At 53.7% G+C, this 19719-nt stretch overlaps 1 protein-coding gene across 5 annotated transcripts in view; it reads left to right on the top strand.

Annotated features, from left to right (window-relative positions):
• Positions 1 to 14928, top strand: part of SGSM1 (small G protein signaling modulator 1) — a 43427-nt gene extending 28499 nt beyond the window's left edge. For 4 of the 5 annotated variants that reach the window (XM_042805283.1, XM_042805280.1, XM_042805279.1 and 1 more), the window contains exons 13-25: positions 2261 to 2399; positions 2777 to 2841; positions 3230 to 3375; positions 3986 to 4114; positions 4609 to 4791; positions 7142 to 7213; positions 8008 to 8574; positions 8766 to 8890; positions 10191 to 10273; positions 10609 to 10718; positions 10997 to 11093; positions 11517 to 11684; positions 12203 to 14928. In XM_042805283.1, coding sequence (XP_042661217.1) covers positions 2261 to 2399; positions 2777 to 2841; positions 3230 to 3375; positions 3986 to 4114; positions 4609 to 4791; positions 7142 to 7213; positions 8008 to 8574; positions 8766 to 8890; positions 10191 to 10273; positions 10609 to 10718; positions 10997 to 11093; positions 11517 to 11684; positions 12203 to 12291 — 1973 coding nt within the window. In that variant the 3' untranslated portion in view covers positions 12292 to 14928. Of the gene's footprint in view, positions 1 to 1133; positions 1314 to 2260; positions 2400 to 2776; positions 2842 to 3229; positions 3376 to 3985; positions 4115 to 4608; positions 4792 to 7141; positions 7214 to 8007; positions 8575 to 8765; positions 8891 to 10190; positions 10274 to 10608; positions 10719 to 10996; positions 11094 to 11516; positions 11685 to 12202 lie in introns of all 5 variants that reach the window. The other variant, XM_042805284.1, reaches the window with a different exon arrangement.
• Positions 14929 to 19719: the final 4791 nt, after the last annotated feature.

Raw genomic sequence — 19719 nt, 5'->3', positions numbered from 1 at the left:
TGCGCTGGCAGAGGGTGGTTCGGGTGGGTTATCGCAGGGTGTACGAGCAGCCGGGGATGCAGCACTGACAGGCCCATCATGCCAGGAAGTGGTTCCAGAGAAATGGGCTTTGCTTGTAACAGTACTGCCTTTCATTCAACACCGTGTATGCGTCGGGGTTTTATTTTTTTGTTTGAACCTTTCACTTGCTACTGAGTCCTTCATCTCTGCGGCTGCTCAACAGGCCATAACGGTTGGAAAAAAAAAAAAAAAAATTCTTGCTCATAATTTCAGTAGAAAGGTTCATTTTGATCGTGTTCTTTGGTGTCACTTTTCCCCATCACAGGCCTCCAGGGCTGATTCTTCTCTTGCTATCACCAAGCCAACTCGGCAGGTGCTGCATTAAATTCAGCTATGTTCCTTCAGCGTTGCTTCTGCAGCGCAAAGGAGAGGTTACAGCACCCTTCTCTGGGTGCTGCCAGGCTGGATCCACGTGTCTCTGCTCCCTAGCTCACAGGACAAGGGAGAGGATGCTGCTGGATTCGCCAAACCACCAATCTCTCTTAATGTCTGGTTGTGAATGATCTGCACAATGTGCTTGGCTGAAGTGACTGTACGTTTGTCCTCACTCTCCTGTGGGGTACTAAGAACAATTTTTTTGACCTCTGGGAACATCTAAAGTAGATGACTGTATAAGGGGGGAAAAAACAACAGTGTAATAGAAGACTTGTGGAGCGCTTTTAAAAAGCTATGAAATTTGATCAAAAATGTCTTCCTATAATTTTGAGGCTAGAAGGGAACAGTCACATCTCCTGTCCTCCATAACATCAGTGAAGATTATACTTAGTTCTCCCTGCTTTTAGCTGACTAACACAATTCAGTGAGTCAGATAAAAATCTGATTGAGGCTAAAATAGCAGATAGAGACGCTCCTTTCTGTAGCTTCCTTTTGATCTGCCCCTTAAAATTCCATGCTGGGGGCCAGATTTTCTGTGAAATGAATTGCTGCAATCTCCTCCGCTGGCATCATCAAAGTCTGTGTGGTTCCTGTGGACCTTCCCAGAGGGGGGTGGAACTGCATCAGTTCTTTCTTCTCTACAGATTCTTCCTTTCTCCCCTTTCATTTGTGCCTGTGTCCTCTCTGTGTGTCTCTAGTTAGCATTAATGGTAATTTTCATCCATTCCTTGCGTCTGTGATCTCCATCACTGCTGTGAGAGGGAAGATGGCCAGGACTCCCGCTGCAAGCAAGATGGTGGTGATCCCTAAATGGTTTCCGAGTCTCCCCATCACGTCCCGACCTCCCCTTGCCACACTGGGGGCCGCTCGGCATCAGTGTAATGTCGCTGTCGTTTGTGTCTGGTGCTGCTGCTTGCCTGTGTTGTCACTTGACAATTCCTGCATGGGTGTCCGCTGTCACTGCGGTCTGTCCCTGACCCATCGGCACCTGCTCAGTATGGGGGAAATAGGAATATTTCAACATTTTTCTTGCCAGTTTCAGTCGTTCAATGTCGCAAGCGGGGAGAGTCAGCGAGAGCAAGGGCGAGTGAGGAAGCCATCTCCCAGCTGGAATTTCTACCACGATATAATTTCCAAGGGGGATCAAATAGGAGGATTCTTCATTAATCTTTTTTCTGCATCCCACGGTTCACCTCTATCATGAAGGTGACCTGGGCAGGGTCCGAGGCCGTTGCAATAGCACATCTGAGTCTAAGCAGGGATTTAGCGAGTGACAACATGAAGAGCTTCTTGCTCCTGCTGTCCTTCCCAAGTTCTTCGTCAAAGTCTTTACCTCGGGTCTTGTGATTTGGATGCTTCAGTCTTTCCCTCAATCTTGGATGGGATCCTAATGTGTGAGAGGTGGGGGCTTTTCCCTTCCAGTGAGCCACGCTTCTTGGGACAACAGTTGATTTCAATCGTGTTTTTTGTGTGACAATCTGTTGCAGCCCCTTCTCTTGAGTCTCTCTGGGTTGGCTGTTTGTTTTCTGCCTTGGTTAGCACTCAACAGTAAGATTAGCTTGCTGAAGGCACTGTAGTTAATTACCAGATGGTTCTCTCTCTGTCTTACCGATGCTCTTTGTTTCCTTTCCCCTCTCCCGAGCTCACGAGTGCTGGTGCTGTGATTACCTGGTGTGGGTCCTACCTGATTGCTGAGTCTCCTTGGGAAGAGGACGGGACGCTGCATTTGCTAATCAAAACTCCCCTCTCTGTTGACCTCCCGTGGCTCAGCTGATGCTGGGTCAGAGCCAGGCAGCAGCTGATGCTCCTCTCTCTGCTCTTACAGTGCCCCAGGACCTGATGGACGCGCCGGGTGCTGGCCTGCCTCCCATGTGGCAACCCAGCACCCGCAAGTCCTCCTGCTCCTCCTGCTCTCAGAGCGGCTCCTCTGACGGCGGGCCATCCAACGGCTGCAGCCACGAGAGGTATGATGGCTCTGCTGCTGCTCGCTTTGAGAAATACAGGTAAAATAAAATAACAGCTACAGGTGGAAGCGCAGCTGGACGGCTGAGCTAGAGCAATAATGGTGCAAGTGGTGTCTCCAGCCTCACACGCTGCTCGGTTGTCCAGGGACCATTTGCAGGGGCCAGTGGGACACGTCCAGGCTGAAGTGAGGCTTCTCCCCTCACCTGGGATGTCTCAGCTGCTCTGTGGTCATGTCCTGGCAGCAAGAATTGCTGCTCTCAAGCTGAGCAGAGGTCCCGTGGCACACCTCTAAAGGCAAAGCTGGAGTGGTCAGATCAAGGCAGGGAATGCACGGGAGCATTTCCTCTCCTCACGTCCTGTATGTTTTTATTGGCAGAGCTCCACTGAAGCTCCTGTGTGACAATATGAAGTACCAAATCCTCTCCCGGGCCTTCTACGGCTGTGAGTACTTGTGACATCCATGAGATGTGTGATGGGCAAGGGGTAGAGTCCTGGCCTCCGGGCTAAGAGTGGTGCTGAAGCAGCAGGGCAGTGGCCGGGGTACTGGGACCAGTCTGTTGCACGCAGGGCCCTACGTACACATGCTCAGGACTGGGAGCAAACGTCTGAATTCTGATCCTTGGACTTGAGCCCAGCGAGCAGCAGCGCTGGTGGCACAAGGCGATGAGCTGCCTACCTGTCCCAGTAGATTCCCTGCTTTGCTGCTCAGGCTGGGAGTGGCTTCCGAGGGATTCCTTCGGGGACCAGATTCATCAGAGCTTTTTTCCTGCGCTTCATCCTCGCGGCTCCCTGCGTTCCCTGGCTGAATGTTTGCTTCTGCCTGATGCAGGGCTGGCCTATTGCAGGCACCTCTCCACGGTGCGAACCCACCTCTCTGCGCTGGTGAACCACAACATCGTGTCTCCTGACGTGCCCTGCAACGCCAGCTCGGGACTGACTGTGGACATATGGCAGAGATACCTGCAGGACAGCACGGTAGGGCCAACGCTCCTGGGAGAGGCCGGTTGTGGTGGGCTTGGGGTGGCCAGGGCAGCGTCGCTTAAGTGGTTGTGGCCCGGTAAAGAAAATTGAGAAGTTCCCTGAGGAGAGAAATCAGACAGCCTGCCCCAGGCTCTTAATTCTTGACATGTGGACACTGGGGAACGAACGCTGCTCTCCTTAGCACGCTTCTGTTCGGAGCCTGTCTGCAGCAGCATCTCACCCCGAGTTCTGTGGTCTTGAGGGGGGGTCCTGGCACGCTGTTAAAGCAGGATAGCTGAAGAGCTGCGACCAGTGCCACAGTCCTGATGTGCTGCCGGGGCTCAGAGTCCCAGCAGTGACTTTGGTGGGCCACTTTCTGGCTGTGGTGAGCCAGTGCTTCCCGAAATGTCCACCCACATGGGCCTCTGGCTGTGCTTAAGCCCAAGTGGAGATCCGAGAGAGCGTCTGCAACAAATGGGCAGCGGGTTTGTGGGTGGTCGGCGTCTGGGCAGCGCTCTGGGTGCTGAAGGGTGGCATGGCTGAGCTGGGGTTGCCCTCACATCTGCCAGCTGGTGGGCTCTGGTCCTGGCTGCATCTGTGCACTGACCTCCAGCTCTGCCCACAGAGTTATGAGGACCAGGAGCTGCTGCGGCTGATCTACTACGGCGGGATCCAGCACGAGATCAGGAAGGCTGTCTGGCCTTTCCTTTTGGGGCATTATCAGTTCGGGATGACAGAGGCAGAAAGGAAGGAGGTTGGTATGGGCGTGCTGCTGGCTCAGCAGCCTGGTGTATTGCACTGGTGTGCACTGGATATTTCACAACTTTGAAGTGTCTGTGAGCCACAGTCCCCCCTGTGAACCCGCTGGGCGTCGTGTCCCCCTTGTAGCTGTAGACAGGAGGTGGGAGAAAGCCTCAGAGCAGCAGGAATTGCTAGGACAAAGCTCGCCCCTGCGCTGTGCGGATGCAGCTGCTGGCTGCTGATGTTCAGTGGTGCACCTCTGGAAGGCAGGAAGGAGATGGGCGGTCATTTTTCCATCCTAATTTTTGCGAGGTTTTGTGGCTCAGGCCCTGGCTGGCGCCGTGCCGGAGGCGGGAGACTTTATGTCCCACCTAGCCGTCGTTAACGCGAGCAGGCGCTCAGCTTGTCTGTGCAGGGCTGTTCGGGAGGTGCAGGAGGTGCTGGCTTCTGGGTTCCTCCGAGGACAGCTGCCCAACGCCCCTCTCTCTCTCTCTCCAAACGCTGCAGGCTGACGCCCAGATCCGCGCCTGCTACGAGCACACCATGGCGGAGTGGCTGGGCTGCGAGGCCATCGTCCGGCAGCGGGAGAAGGAGTCGCACGCCGCGGCTCTGGCCAAGTGCTCCTCCGGGGCCAGTCTGGACTCCCACCTTCAGAGGATGATGCACAGGGACTCGACGATCAGCAATGAGGTGAGGGTGTGGGGTGTGGGGGCTCGGGGAGGGCTGTGCCCACCCGGGCTCCTGTGCCGCAGGGAGGGACGGAGACACGGTTCTTGCTCACCCTCCTTCCCTGACCTCTGCCTGCCTCAGCGCCTCGTTGCTCGCTGTAATCCAAGCGAGTTAGGGCTGGAGCTTTCTTACCCATTTGCTTTCACCTGCTCTTCCAGAGTGTTTAACAGTAAGGGGTGGCATCTCCTGCGGTATGACCCCGCTTTCCATACTGTGTGCTCTTGAACCGACTGAGAGGTTTTGATCTGCAGCCTGAGTGATGTATTGGAGGTCAAAAACCATCTCCTTTGGTTCTTGCAGCTGCAGTATCCACAGCGGCACTGAACGGCTCTGCAATCCCTCACCCTGGGTCGGGGGTGCTGGGCACAGAGGGCCTGAAAGCCAGGGAGAGGGCAGGGAGTCAGCCAGGAGCTCAGAACTCGTTTGTGGAGCTGCATGTCCAAATCCAGATACTCCTACCAGTCCTGTGAAATGTTCCTTGTGGGTATTTCTGGAAAACCAGAGACGCTCGTTACCCGGTTGGCACTTCTGGTGCAAACTTCCATGGAAGTCCCTGTCGAAGTAGGGGGAGGGAGGAGGACAGCTTTTCTGGCACCGAGGGGCTGTGAAACAGGTCGTTGGGCTTCTTGGCTCCCTTTTCCATCAGCTGCTCAGCACAGAGGACGCCTGGGCCACCGGAGGAGTGGGATGGCTCTGGGACTGGCTGTGAAGGAGCCTGCAGGGCTCAGGGCCGCCTTGTGCCATCGTGGGACAGAACTGGGCCCCAGCACCCAGCTCCGTGGGACTGGCTTTTAGCAGTGCAGTGAGGAGTCAGATCCACAGCCCAAACCAAAGGGTGTGGAGGGAGAAGCCTGTTAAAGGAGAGGCGGTGCTGGGTGCAGAGGCCAGGGAGTGTTTCTGTGTGTTTTTTGTCCTTGGAGGAGAAGAGCCGGCGCGGCAGAGCAGGCGGTGCTGGGTTGTCTGACCTCGTGCTGCCACGCCGGAGGCGAACGGGGACCAAGCCAAGAGGGGCCTGGTAGCTGCAGCACTGGAGACCTTCATCTGGTTTCCTCTGGGGAGTCTGTGTGGATGCTTTTGGAAAGAGACGAGCTCGGCCCTAACCAGGCGGGCTACGTGTGTGCACAGAGGGCGAGATGCAGGGGAGGCAAGTCCAAACCGGGGTCGGTGTGCGGGAGGGGGATGGCCCAGCTCTCACAGGGGGTGAGCAGAGGTGGGCTGCACGGTCGGCGTTGCTGAAGCCCCGGGAATCATTCCCATCCCCAAAGCTGGGGATGAATGCTGCGGTGGTTCTTTTGTGTCCACGCCTGCCTGCTCTCGGAACGTGCACTGGGAGGGGAGCTGGCAGAGTTAATGCGTGCAAAGGTTCACCCTTTTCCCACCTCAGCCTGAAATTTCCTGTTATAAAATGCTCCTGTGGTAATGGAAGAAAACTGTCGCCCTTCCTATCAGAGCCCTGCTCAGCAAACACCCACAATAGTAGGGTGGGAACAACTCCTGCTGCCACCCTGAAGGTGCCGTGTTTTCTTACAGCCCTATTGTTTGTGTGTGATGTCATTGCAACGCTCTGCACATCCCGACTCGCGTGCGGCGCGAGCAGCCGCGGGCTCCTGCACTGGGCTGGCGCGGGGAGCGGGGAGGACTCGTTCTTTACTGAAGGCTCGTTGCTCAGAAGGGAATCCACGAGGCAGAGCACTGAGCTGGTCGCTGGAAAGCCCGACGCTTCCTTCTGCGTTTCAGCTGGAAGCCAGAAAAGGGTGCTGTTGACTTTGAGAGGGGCTGCCTCTGCTCAGTCTGACTTGAAACATCAATATTTATCCTTTAAGAAAAGGAAAAAACATTAATACGCTCAGAGGGATTGTTTTATAGCCTGTGACTTCATCGTTTATGTAAACTAAGATGGGCTGAGCTGCCTCGCTGCCAAATTAGGACAGAGATTTGTAGAAATTTGTACTGCAGGGAGACAGCGTGACCTCTCTGAAGGCCAGAAGAAAGCAGTTCCTTTCAGACCCAAACATACCGTGTTTGAACTGGATTAGCCTGGGATGGAACTTGTTTTTTTGTCATCCTCTCCGGCAGTAAATGTCAGTGGTGGGCTGGGGCAGGGTGCTGCGCTGGGTGACAGATCCGCACGGCAGAGTTGATGTGACGTGAATGTCTTTCATGGGGCAAATATGAGAATTTCTTGGAGGCATTTTCTGCTCGTTCTTTACGTGCAGATGTGCCCACCTCTTACAGCGTGGCTTGAGCCTCCCCCCGCCCCAGACACCGTGCTCTTCGCCTTTTCACTGGCCTTTTCCCCTCTCTCTTGCAGTCTTCGCAGAGCTGCAGCTCTGGCCGACAGAATCACGCCCGGCTGCAGAGCGACTCCAGCTCCAGCACGCAGGTGAGCGGCAGCTCTTTGTCCCCTCTTGCTCGTTCAGACACCCAACAGCCTTCAGCGCTCTGCCCCGCCTCGGGCTGATCACCGGTCGATAACCATAACGACTTCTGGCAAACAGAAGCCGTAGTTGGAAGAGGGCAATGACACTCAAACCTGCCTCTGGAGCCGCTGAGGTCAGAGCTGTGCCCTGCTTGGCAGTGTTTAATATTCACCAGCCTGCTCTGCCCAGGCTCAGGGGACCAACCCCCATGTGGCCTTCGCACTCGAGGGCCCTTGGCTGCTCCATATGGAAGTAACCCTGTGTTTAAATAACATTCTGCCCAATGTATTATGCTGAGTAAAGCGTAGTCCTTTGGAGCAGGGGCTGTGGGCTCCGAGTAGTGCAAATGATCAAGCTCTGACCTGCCAAATCCAGGCAGGGGAACCTAAAGGCTGAGGACTGTGCCCAGAAATTCCTCCAAAAGTCTGGTTAAAACGGGACAGGGAGCTAGATGCTCAGGCTGAAGGTGTCTCTCGCTATAGCGAAGATGTGGAGCCACAGCCAGGCACAGCACTAGTAAGTTAAAATGCCTTCAAGTCCTCTGAGCTTTCTTCCACTGGTTGCTTGTATGAGTCCTGCACACATAGAGCAGATCTTCCTCTCTCCCTCCTGCTGGGAACATGGGCATTGCGTCCCCAAGAGCTGCAGTTAAACTGCTGAATGCAGCCCTTGGGGACGTAATGCCCATGGTCCCAACAGTTTGCTGAATGCTGGGGGTTTACTCACTCTCATGGGTCTCTCTGCTCGTGCTCTGCAGGTGTTTGAATCTGTTGATGAAGTGGAACAGATGGAAGATGGCAAACAAAGCAAGATCCCCAACGGGACGGTTCCCAACGGCACGTGTTCCCCTGATTCTGGCCACCCCTCTTCCCAGAACTTCTCCATCGCCTCGGGCTTCTCGGAGCGCAGCTTCAGCAATGAGGACAGTACCCTGGAAACCAACAAATCCTCGGCCAGCTCTCAGGGAAAGGCCGGTGGGTCTGAGATGCCAGGCCCACAGGACCCGGACGGTGCCCGGCAGGAGGAGAAGCTGCAGGGCCAAGACAGCCTGGAAGGGGAATTTCCCACCAGTGGAAGCGTGGACTTTGTTCCGGTGGGTGAGAGCTCGGCAGGGGTCCTGCGTGATCATGATGCTGTGGCCCTGACTGTGGTAGAGAGCTGGGCAGACAGCGAAGCTGAAAAGCAAAGCTTGGTGGAGAGTGAGGATAACCTCTCCGAGGAGCCGGAGATGGAGAGTTTGTACCCTCAGCTGGATTCTCTGGCTGTAGCTGACCTGGCCAACAGCGAAACGTCTGCTGTCTCCTCGTCGGGTGTCACCTACTCTGTAAGTGGTTCAGTGAGTGGGTTTGTTCCTGGGTGTCCCACTATTTCCCTGCATTTTCCCTGGGCAATTCCTGTGTGTACAGGGGCTCTCCACCTTCCACCCAAATTCTGCCCTGGCGCTTTGTTGCCCTTGCAACTTTTTTTTTGGTTTTTATTTGGAAACGAATCAACTTTGCTTTTTGTTTTGGGCAGCCGGAGCTACTGGACATGTACACGGTGAACCTGCACCGCATCGAGAAGGACGTGCAGCGGTGCGACCGCAACTACTGGTACTTCACCCCTGCCAACCTGGAGAAGCTCCGCAACATCATGTGCAGGTGGGAGCTGTGGGGGCCGGGGGGGCCCCGCCAGCCCTTGCTGCGGCGGGAGTGGGCTCCTGACACTGGTGGTTGGTTTCCCCGAACTCACCTTGAGGCTGGTGCCTCAAACTTTGTTCTGGTTCCTGAGTTTCGCCTCCTTGACTTCTTCCCCCAAATCCCCTCGTCATCCCAAACTGGGGCCACAGCTCCGAGGACCACCCGGTCCCCAGACCGAGGAGCCCGGCCGTCCTGCCTTGCGCCGCTCTGCCGCGTGTCTGGGTTGTTGGCCGGAGCAGAGGGCTCCCTGGGGCTGCCCAGGCACGCCGTCGGAACCCAGCGCAGCCCACCTGCTCTCCGGAATATATCTGGAAAATATTTTAATGAGGATTAGCCCGCAGAGCTGTAGTGCTAATGAGGAAGTGCCTGAAGGGACCCAGTGATTAGTGCCTACCCGAGAACCCAGGAGACAGCAAAACCTGGGTGCGTTTCTGATTCTCTTCGCTTAGTCTCTGTGACTAAGGGGTTGCTGTGTGACATTCACCGACTCAATTCAGCTTTAGCTCAGCAGCTGCGGCTGCTTCAGGGGCAGTGAAGGCTAAAATACTGTTACTCATCTTGCAAATATGAGGAGAAGCTGCTATTTCATTAGTGCTGTCACTTTGTCTGACAGCCAGAGTTGGAGATCTCTGCTGAGATGAGGTCTCCAATGCAGCACATTCTGGAAAACTAGTGGGCAGGATGGAAAAGATCGTTCCCTTGCGCCAGCAAGGATCTGAGTCCTTTTTGAGCACGTTTTGACTTGCTACCAAATATGGGAAGATATCTCTGCAGAGCTGGTTGCTTCCTGGGACGCTGGGTCCAGGGAAGCGAAGCAGGCAGTACCGTGCAGAGAGAGCCAGGAGGATGGACTGAGGGGGAAGGGTGAGAATGAGGGATAAACGAACAGACTCTACCAGTTTCTGCCCTTTGACCAACCAGCCCACCTTGCTGTGCTTTTTGATTTAACTTTTCCTTGCTCTGATTTCCACGCAACGGCCACGGCCCAGCCCCGGATCGACACCCTGCCGTGGCTTACCCGAAAGTCACCACAGACACTTTAATCATTTACAGGCCGCCCTCAAAGGGACGGAGCGTAGGTGTAGCAGCACAAAAAGGTCTGATTTTCCCTGCCTGCTGCCCTGCGTTGGTGGCAGCAGGTAGGAGATGCTGGTGTCCCAGGAACTGGAGGCCGGGCCCGGGCGAGCGAGGTGGCAGGCTGTGGCACTCACGCGTGGCACGGGAAGGGCTCACGGGTCACCTTTCCTGCTCTCTCCCACAGCTACATCTGGCAGCACATTGAGATTGGCTACGTGCAGGGCATGTGTGACCTGCTAGCCCCTCTCCTGGTCATCCTGGATGACGGTGAGCGGGTGGCTCTGCTCTGGCTTTCCCCCATACCTGCGTGGGGGGGGGATGTGCTGGGCTGGCGGTGGCCCTTTGCAGTGGGAGGGTCGCGGGCTCGGTGGTGTGGGGTGGCTGTTGGCAGGGTCCCGTTTGTCCTTGATGCTGCCTGACTCCCGGGAGCCCAGCCTGGGGACCTTTTTCAGCATGAGGGGTGTTTCCGAGGCCGGTCCCGGCTGCGCAGCCCTGGCTCTGTGTGTGTGTGGAGCAGGGAGGGATATTCCTGCTGCGTGCGGGTGGCAGGGTGTGGGGGTGTGGGTGCAGCAGAGCAGTGACTGTCTCCCTCCCCTGTGCAGAGGCTCTGGCTTTCAGCTGTTTCACCGAGCTGATGAAGAGGATGAATCAGAACTTCCCCCACGGAGGAGCCATGGACACCCACTTTGCCAACATGAGATCCCTGATCCAGGTCGGGGGGTCCTGGCACGGGGACGGGGCAGCCCCTCAGGCCAGAGGGGGAAAGCTGTTCTCGGGAGGGGCTGAGAGGAGCTTTCAGTGGTGGGAAGCAGGAGGGAGAGCAGCGGGCTGTAAAGACAGCTTGGAGTAATGTGTGCCAGGGCTGCAGAGGAGGAAGAAGCTGCGTGGAAGATGTTGTGGTGCAGCAGGAGAGCAGTGGGAATAGGAAGGCAGAGGAAGGGCTGGTGCCTCTGGTGCACACTGATGAGTTTCCTTTTGATTTCTTGGCAGATTCTGGACTCTGAGCTCTTCGAGCTGATGCACCAGAACGGTGATTACACTCATTTCTACTTCTGCTACCGATGGTTTCTCCTGGACTTCAAGAGAGGTATGTGCTGGGAGGGAAGCAGTTGAGACCAGCAAACGGGGAGGGAAGGCAGGGTCTGCCATGATTCCGCGCTTCTCAATACACTCTGCAACTTCAGTTGTTTGAACTTGACTTTTCAGCACGTGTTCCTGTTTTGCTTTTCCCCGGTAGATTTGTGGCTGACTTTTCTAGATGCAGAACCTGCTGTTCCGGAGCTGCTGCTGAGCCTCCACCGGGTTTGTGTCCTGAAGCCTGTGCCACCTGCTGCAGGCCTGAATATTTGTCTCTACAGATGACTTGCTTATTGCTTCCAACTGGAACAGGTTCTTGTGGGAAGGAACCACCCAGCGTGTCTTCCCAGTGCTGCTGTGAACTCCGTGAGTCAGGGTGATTGCAAACCCGTGGCTGGTGTAGTAACTGCTGGGCTTTTTCCTCTCTTAACAGAGCTGGTGTATGATGACGTGTTCGCCGTCTGGGAGACCATCTGGGCAGCTGCACACGTTTCCTCTGCACACTATGTGCTCTTCATAGCCCTGGCTTTGGTGGAAATGTACCGGGACATAATCTTGGAGAACAACATGGATTTTACAGACATCATCAAGTTTTTCAATGGTACAGCTTTTGTTCTGTTGGGCTGAGTTTGTGGCAGCTGCTCAGAGGTAGGCAGCACATGTCTGCCTGCCTATAGACAGTCATATCTGGGCTCTACTGGTAGAAGTTTAAAACAAGCAGAGCAGTGGATGGTTGTGCAATGCTGGTGCTTGGAACACGATGGTATAGAGACCCTTTGCCCCTGAACAGCCAGGCTCTGAGGGGGTCTGGCGGTGCGTGGGGGGAGCTGCCCTGCAGTCCTTGGCAACAGCCCCCCTTGCCGTGCTTGAAGGGAGCTGTGAGCATAGGTTGTGTTTCCTGCTGGCTGTAATCCTCCCGAGACGAGCTGGGTAGTGATGGCTCTTAAGAGTCAGGCAGCTGCGAGGGGTGGTGCTGGGGAACTCGGGCAGGAATTCGCAGCTTCGGATCCCGCCAGGAGCTCGGCTGAGAAGCAGAGAGCTGTGAGGCTGGGGCTCTCCTCGCGATGCCGGGCTGCTCGGGTCTAGCCTCTTTGTGGGTTCCTTCTGTCTCTGTTCCAGAAATGGCTGAGCGGCACAACACCAAGCAGATCCTGAAGCTGGCTCGGGACCTTGTCTATAAAGTCCAGACTCTGATCGAGAACAAATGAAGGACATGGGGAAGACGAGGCATCCAGACAAAGAGCCGGGACTCCCTTTCAATGCTTCCTCCCCTTCTCCTTTTTCTCCAAGTGCCACACCTGTGGAAATAAGGTAGTGGGACACATGCTGCTGTCTAAACTGGAAGTACCCTTAGCTCTCCAAGTGCTGTGGTCAGTGTTAGGTCCAGGGCCCCCGGCTCAGATCTCTGCAGCCTTCTTCAGTGACTTAACCAAAGATCCGTACAATTGCATTTAATTGCGAAGGACTTGCTTTGGAAGCAGGACCCAGGCAGTCGCTTCCTTGCCTCGCTGCAGCCAAAGGGCAGCGAGTGTGGTTACCACCACAACTGCCGAGGCAGTTGCCGGCGTCCCGGGGCAGAGCTGGGGGTCTGGGAGAGCAGAGCTGCCAGCCCTCCCCCCGGGGCCAGCTCGGGCTCGACAGCCTTTGTTGCAAGAAAATAAAGCTGCTTCCTTGGAGAGCCCTTACCCTGTGGCACGGGGAAGCCAGCCAGCCCTGCAAGCCTGGGCGACCCAGGGATGCTGCCGGTGCTCAGTTTCTTACAAACTTTATGAGGTTCTGCCAGTAACAGGGAGGGACTTTGATCACAGAAATTCCTCTTCTTTTGATCTTGTCCCTTGATGCGTAGCATCCCCTTCAGTATTTTCTTTAGGGCTCTGGTCTCTCCCTGGGATTTTTAGGTTGTTTGTTACTACAATATCTGAGCACACAAGAGTTTCATCTCTGGATGAATTTTCAGAAGAGCTCCACGTTCAGCATTGGGTTTTTCTTTCAAAATCCAGCCTCTGTAACACGCTCTGAACACTGGAAAATCTGGTCCTAACCTCCTCTGGGAACTCTAGACTTGAGGTTTTCTTACCTGCCTTACTCTAGCTGCTCGTGTTAGGAGTCTGGTCTCCTTACTGTTCCTCTGCAACCCCTGCTAGGCGGGAGCTCCTCACAAGGCAAGTCAGAGCTCCTGCCTTCGGTGACTGTCCTGACTTTCCCACTGAAGGTGTCTGTCTTTTCCTCTGTTAATGGAAAGACCGGCTGCTCAAAGCTAGACAGTGCAAACAATCCCCTTGGTGCCTGCAGGTTTTCTGTGTGCTTCTGGGGCTGGCTGCAAAGCCCCCAAGTCCACTGAAAGTCTCCAGTTAGGTCTTGGTGTGGTCTTCTTTCACACGCGAGAAAGAATTCTTCCTTTCACATGCGAAGAGGAAAATAGCCCAAGGTCCCTGTTTGCTTTTGGAAGATGCACTTCTGTGGCCACTTTTCCTGCAGTGGCTCTCCAGCGTGGCAGCCCCTGGAGCACACAGCATGAAGTGCCTCTCCAGCACTACCAGCGTGAGAGCTGAGCTGCTGTGTCATGCTACGGCTGCGCTACGGAGGGTTTGGATTCAATTTTCAACTCAGGTAAAAACAATAAAGGAAAAGGAGAGGTGGAGGCTGTCGGTAGGTCTAGTTCAGCCAGGGAGGGCTTTGTCACGGCCACGGGAGGCTGCCGTGAACGTGTGCTTTCAGCAGCAGGGAGGACGCTGGGTTGTAGCTCTCTCTAAGGGTACTTTCTCTCAAGTTTTGCTGCAAAAATTTGTGTTCCCCCTCCATGCGATGTGTGCTGTGTGTGTGCTCTCCTCCTCCCGTCTGCAAGATAGGCCCTGCTCTTCTCTTGCTGTTGGAGTGCTGCTCCCCAGAAGGGAAAAGGGGCCCTTCCCTCCTTCTGTGGGACATCTGTCTGTGCTGACTGTGTTTCGTATTTATTTGTGGCATATGTCAGACGTTGCTTGCAGAAAAAAGAACAGATGTAAATCTGCAGAAGAGACGACTGCTGCTTCAGAAAAGTTCTGCAGAGCGTGGTGAAGCGGTTTGCAGTTTCTGAGCAAACCAGCTCATCTTTCTGCGCTGCTGGGACGTGGAGGTTGCAGCTAGAAAAAACAGGGAACGGTAGTGTCTACTGAACCCTGTGGGGAAGAGGATGGCAGGAGGGGGTGAGAGCAGTGGGGAACCTTTCATGTCTCGTAATCCCAACAAGCAAGTGTGTACCAACCACCTAGGAAATTCTTTGAAGCGATTTTTCTGCATAAAACCGCCAAAGAGTGCTTGGTCTGTAGTGGCGTGGGAAACAAAGGCAGCTGAGCTTCGAATCTGCCAGTTCGTGTGTAAATCTTTCATCTTTCCACAAAGCAGAGCGAAAAGCTCATGCCCACCCTGCCGGGCTGTTGCAGTTCCCTCCGGACCCTCGGGCAGGAGCAGGCTGCCTGCATCACCTTCCCCCCGAGGGGGAGGGAAGCGCTCTGTCCCCCCCCCCGTTCTGAGGGACACGAACCAGTAGGTCAGTTTAAATACGGTCTTGTCAAGCAACGTTGCTGACACTTTATCTCTCAAGCTTCTGTTTTCCTTTCCTTGGTTTTTAAACAAAAACAGCCAAGAAATTCTGCACAATATTTGCTGTCTGTATTAACTGAGAGTGTCTTTGGGCCGCTCAATAGCAGTGTTTTTTGAATAACTTCTGGGGGGAAAAAGTATTTATTTATTGATTGTACATTACTGTGTGTCCTTGTATACTGAAGTATGTGAGTGTGCATTGTTCGCAAATGGAGATATATCTTTTCAATGTTCTTTACAATATCTTGTAAATGTTTACCAGAAAATTGTGTCTATATATAACATATATATATATATACAGTATAGGGAGAAAATATGTGAACTAAGTGGATTATTTTTTGAGGGGGGGGAGAAGAAATCTTTTGCTTCTAAGAACTGTGTGGTTCCTATAGCACCTATTCCCTAATGTGCCAATCTGTCACTGTCTCTGTGCTGTGAGAATTGTTCTGGTACGGCAACAGGAAGCTCAGAGCAGAACCACCATCACAACCTCAGCTTGGCTTGATTTTAGTTCTGACTTTAAAACTGTAATAGAAATAAAAAAAGGAGGGGAGGAAAAAAAAAAAAAAAAAAAGCTTTGTTCCATCTATGGTGCTGAGTTGAGTGTGCAGGAGCAGGCCTCTGCCCAGGCTGGGCAGGGTTTCGTGCCTGCCCTGGGCTGAGCTTGGGTAAGAAGAGTTGCAGAGTTGAGATTTGGTGTGGGTTGTGAAGAAGCTGGCTCGTCCAAAGAACAGGATACGTCATTTAAATCGGGACTAGAGTCATTCTCCTTTGCAGCTGAAGGGAGCTTTTGGTTAGGACGGGGCACTGCATGTCCTGGGCACGGGCGGAGCTGATCCGCACCCTGCCCAGCCCTGCTGCAGGCGCTGCCCCCCCGCCCTGCCCTGCTCCCCTTCCTCCAAAAGTCAGCAAAACCATCTGCTCCCTGGGAACGCCAGCCTGAACTTGGAGCTCCAGCTTTGTGGAGCCCCGCGCGGTTCCCAGGCCCCTGCTCTGGGGGGACGCTGCTGTCCCCGGGCTCTGGGCAATAGTCCCGGGCTCTGCCCTTCCCCGGCCCCTCTCCGTGTGAGGTCCCTTTTGAGCATCTTAGAAGCTGGGTTGGGTGGGAGCTGTGCTCCTCGCTGACCCCCCCCCCCCCCCCCGGGGCAGCCGCTGTCTGACGGGCAGGTTGATGTGCTTGGGGAGACCCAGGGCGAAGCAACACCGGGACTCCGGGGCTCGAGATCGGTTCGATGGTTAAAAGCTACTAAAATTTAAGCAAAGGTTTTTGTTGTGCAGCTCTTTGTAGGCTCTTTCCTGCCTGGCTCTGCCAGATTGCCCTGAGGTAGAAGCATTTTTCTGGGTTTCCCAGAGCGTGAACCCTCGCGGCCGTGCAGCCGGCGATCGCCTGTTTACCACGGAGGGAGAAGCCCGTCGCGGGGGAATGCGTTGCCCATATACAGTCATCTTGCCTGGCTCCTCGGGGCAGAGGAATGTCTCATCCCAGCAGCTCCGTGCAGCTGGAATCCACCCCCCTGCAATGGCACTACAAGCCGGGGACTAGCCTTAGCCTGCTGCTGCTCGCTCAGCGGGACCGGGGGCTCGAGCCGCTCGTGCCTTTTCCTCGGGGCGCGTGCCCCGGGCCCGGCGAGGTTTGCGTCCCGCTTGCCCCCGGCCGGCGTTCCGCGCTCCGGGTCCCGAGCGAGGGATGGACTCCACAGGCTGAGCAGCCGTGGGGCTCGGGGGGGGGGTTCGATTTATCTTTTGTTAGAGCTGCTCAGTTCGCAGATAATCCCGGCGTGTTTAAATACAGTGAATGTGTCCTGGCCCCGTGTTCCCCCCGGGAGTTACTAATGGATTCCCTTTCTGCATTTGAGCTTTCTACTGATGCACCCTACCCTGTAACTCTTGGTACCCATCTCTCTTAGTGTTATTCATGTGAACACTTTAGAAGTTGTCTTTGTTCCTAAACGTGTGATTTTTACAGGACTTTTACTGTCTTGAGTCTCTGAATTGCTTTGCTATTACCATTTTTCATGAAGACTGAGAGGGTTTTTTGCGTGGGAACTTCTTGCTGCCACCCCGTTCTGCTCTCAGTCGGCCTCTTACATTTCAAACATCCCTTAACATTTCCAAATCTACCTTTCATTGTAACCAGAGCCAGCAGTAGAAGTGCAGGTCTTGGCAACCATTGTCACTGAAAAGTTAAAAACAGATGAAGAGAAGTGACTGTTCTTCATGCGGTAGCTTGGAATCGCAGTTCTGGGAACCCATCCATGGGCGGGCTCAGCCTATCCCCAAATCCCACCTTGGAGACACCAGCCTTGTGGCCAAGAGCAATTTCCAGGATGAGGTTCTTCTTTCTTCTTTATTTATCTGTTTATTTATTTTAATCTGACTGGCTAGATTTCCTTTTCTTCCCCATTTACTTTGAGTAGTTGGCTAATTCTCTGCACTGGGAGCCACTGTGGCAAACAGTCCTCAAAATAGGTATGGGACCAATTTCAGGATTCTCATCATGTAAGTTTGCCTTTAAAAATATCTTACACGGTCTTAAACTGCTGTGCTGCGCTGTGGCATTGCTGTTCAGCCAGCGGTAGCCTCTGTGCCCGTTCATCAGTGGGGCCAAAGTGATTGTCATTTCACCTGTCAAATATTTTTCACTCTGTTTGGGAATTTTAATGTGTACTGAGCAGTTCTGGGCACATTTTCAGCGTTTTACTATCGCGTGAGCACAAATTGATAGTGAAAGAGCACAACTTATGGATATGTTGATTTTCTAGCAATATGGAAGGATTGTAACTCTCACCAGAACCAGTTTTCAGAAATTCTTATAAAAGTTTTCAGATACCCTGACGTAGCTAAAATGCCACTTACTGTTGCTTAGTACTTGAGGCACTCCAGGGATCTCCACTCAAGGTCATTATCCTCGTTGCCTGCCCTCAAATAAACACCTATCACTGATTAAGGCACCTGAAGTCTTTGTGGTCCCCAGTCACACTCACCACATTTATGTTTTATGGTGGCAGCGTGGGCCAAAGTTAAGGTTGTTTTGGTGCTGTAGCCATGCGTTTCTACAGCTTGGAGCGTTTGGATTTCTTCTAAACTTTGTCCAAATCCTGAATTTCCTGGAGAATGTACATTGTTGGAATAGCCATAGCAGTCTTTTAATACGTGTCTAACTTTAGATTAGCGATAAGCATATTCAACCTTAAATTCCCGTTCAGTACTTTAATAACTTGCTTTTTAAAATTGATTTTGCACACGGAGACGGGGCCGCGGGTGCCAGCCTCTGGTCCGGGGCTGGGTGTGACGGCTCCCGAGCCGCTGGCACTCGAAGGGTCGTGTCCCCTTTGGCTCCGGGGCCAGTCCTGCACGGGCAGCGGTGGCCGGGGGGGGGTCCCAGGCTCTGCCCCGCCGGTGGGGTCAGCCGCTGTCCTCAGCGGAGACTCCCGGCTCTCCCAGAGAAGCCCCCGCTTCCCGCTGCCCAGCAAGAGCATTGAGTGCTGCTGAAGCGGGAGATGGCTAGGAGGGAGGCCACTTTTCATCAACTTTTTTGTAAGGGGTTAAAAGCACCATTTTTTACTTTTATTTTTTTAGTAAGTCGATGCTAAAATGTAAACTATGCACAAGATCTCAAAATCTACACGGAAGTTTTAAGAGTCGATGTGGCTTCACTGCTAAGGGAGTTAAAGAATTGAAAATCCTATGACTGGATACTTAGATACTAAAAACTCAATTTTCATGATGACGTAAGAGGATCTACCTAAACTCTTAGAAATTCAGTCTCTTCTTGGAGGGTAATTCCCAGGAGCCAGGGAGGGAGAAAGCTGGTTTTGACAAACAGACTTAAGGAAAACTTCTGCTGAGAACCCAACTCGGCCGTAACCCCAGAGCCGCGGCTGTCCCCTCCCGAGCGCTGCGGTGCGTTCTGCAGCCTGGCAGGCTGAGGGGTGACGCGGGGCTGTCACCGGCCGCAGCCGCCGCGGGGGGGGCGGGGACCGACCCAGGCGCGGGGGGACACCGCAGGGTTGTGAATGTATCTGATGTACCCGCATTGGACTTTTATGTTGCCCTACATCGAATTGCTGCTTTTATATGTTGGATGCCATTTGGGTCTCTGGGAGTTGCTCTATCTGAGCTTAATGAGCACTGTAGCTTTTAATCTATTTGTAGAAGTGCTGCTAATGTTCTTAGATTATTTGAATTCCACACGGTGGTATAATATCTGTTTTATATTATTTTATCCATGCTTTTGGTTTTTTTTATGTAAACTGTTCCTTATTGTTGTTCAGAAAGGACAAATTAAAGCTCTATTCTCTATGGTTAATGTATTTTCAAATCAATAAAATCCTGGTTGTTCTTTATGGCTGCGCAGTCCCTGCTGAGATGGCAAACGTGGCGTACCCCACGAAGGCAGCGCTGCCGACTCCAGAAATGCTGCTGCTAAGAGCACAGGGGGGTAACTGCAGCACCCAAAAATGCTTTCATCTCTGAGGGGGCAGGGGCAGGCTCAGGTGTTTTTCCTCCTGTTGAGGACGGACTGGTACTTCCCTCCTTCAGCATACCCGTTCCTTGTTGCTAGAAAAACTACTGATTTTTAATGAGCGCTGAAAGCCACAGCAAAATACCAAGTGCTGTGACAACTTTGGTCTGGAAAAAGCTCTTCTCATTGCTGAAAGGATGTTGGTAACACTCGTGCCATTAACGACACCGTCATTCCAACAGAGTTAATCTGCACCAAGCTATTTCTGTGCTCTCTAAGCTGCTGACAAGGAATTTTTCAGTCCGAATCAGCACGCGGCCTGAGAAATCTTCTAGAGGGAATCTTTCGCTTCCCTCCTCCCCCTCCCAGCGCTTCTGCCGGGGGGAATGCACTTTTATTTTCTGAGGGTTACAGATCACTCTGTGCGGGTTAGTTTGGGCCGGGTAGCAGCTTCCCCCGTTTCCTCTCAGTGCTGGCGAGATGCTCCTCAGCATCCCCTCAGCCTGGCCGCCGGCGGGGCGGGTGCTCGGGGGCAGAGCCCCTGCTCCATCAGCCCCCGGGGGGATGGCGGGAGGCTCCTGGCTCTGCTTCC

The sequence above is a fragment of the Tyto alba genome, unplaced genomic scaffold (assembly GCF_018691265.1).
Source record: "Tyto alba isolate M040663 unplaced genomic scaffold, T.alba_DEE_v4.0 Super-Scaffold_44, whole genome shotgun sequence".
Classification (NCBI taxonomy): Eukaryota; Metazoa; Chordata; class Aves; order Strigiformes; family Tytonidae; genus Tyto; species Tyto alba.
This window is presented reverse-complemented; position numbering and strand designations above follow the sequence as displayed.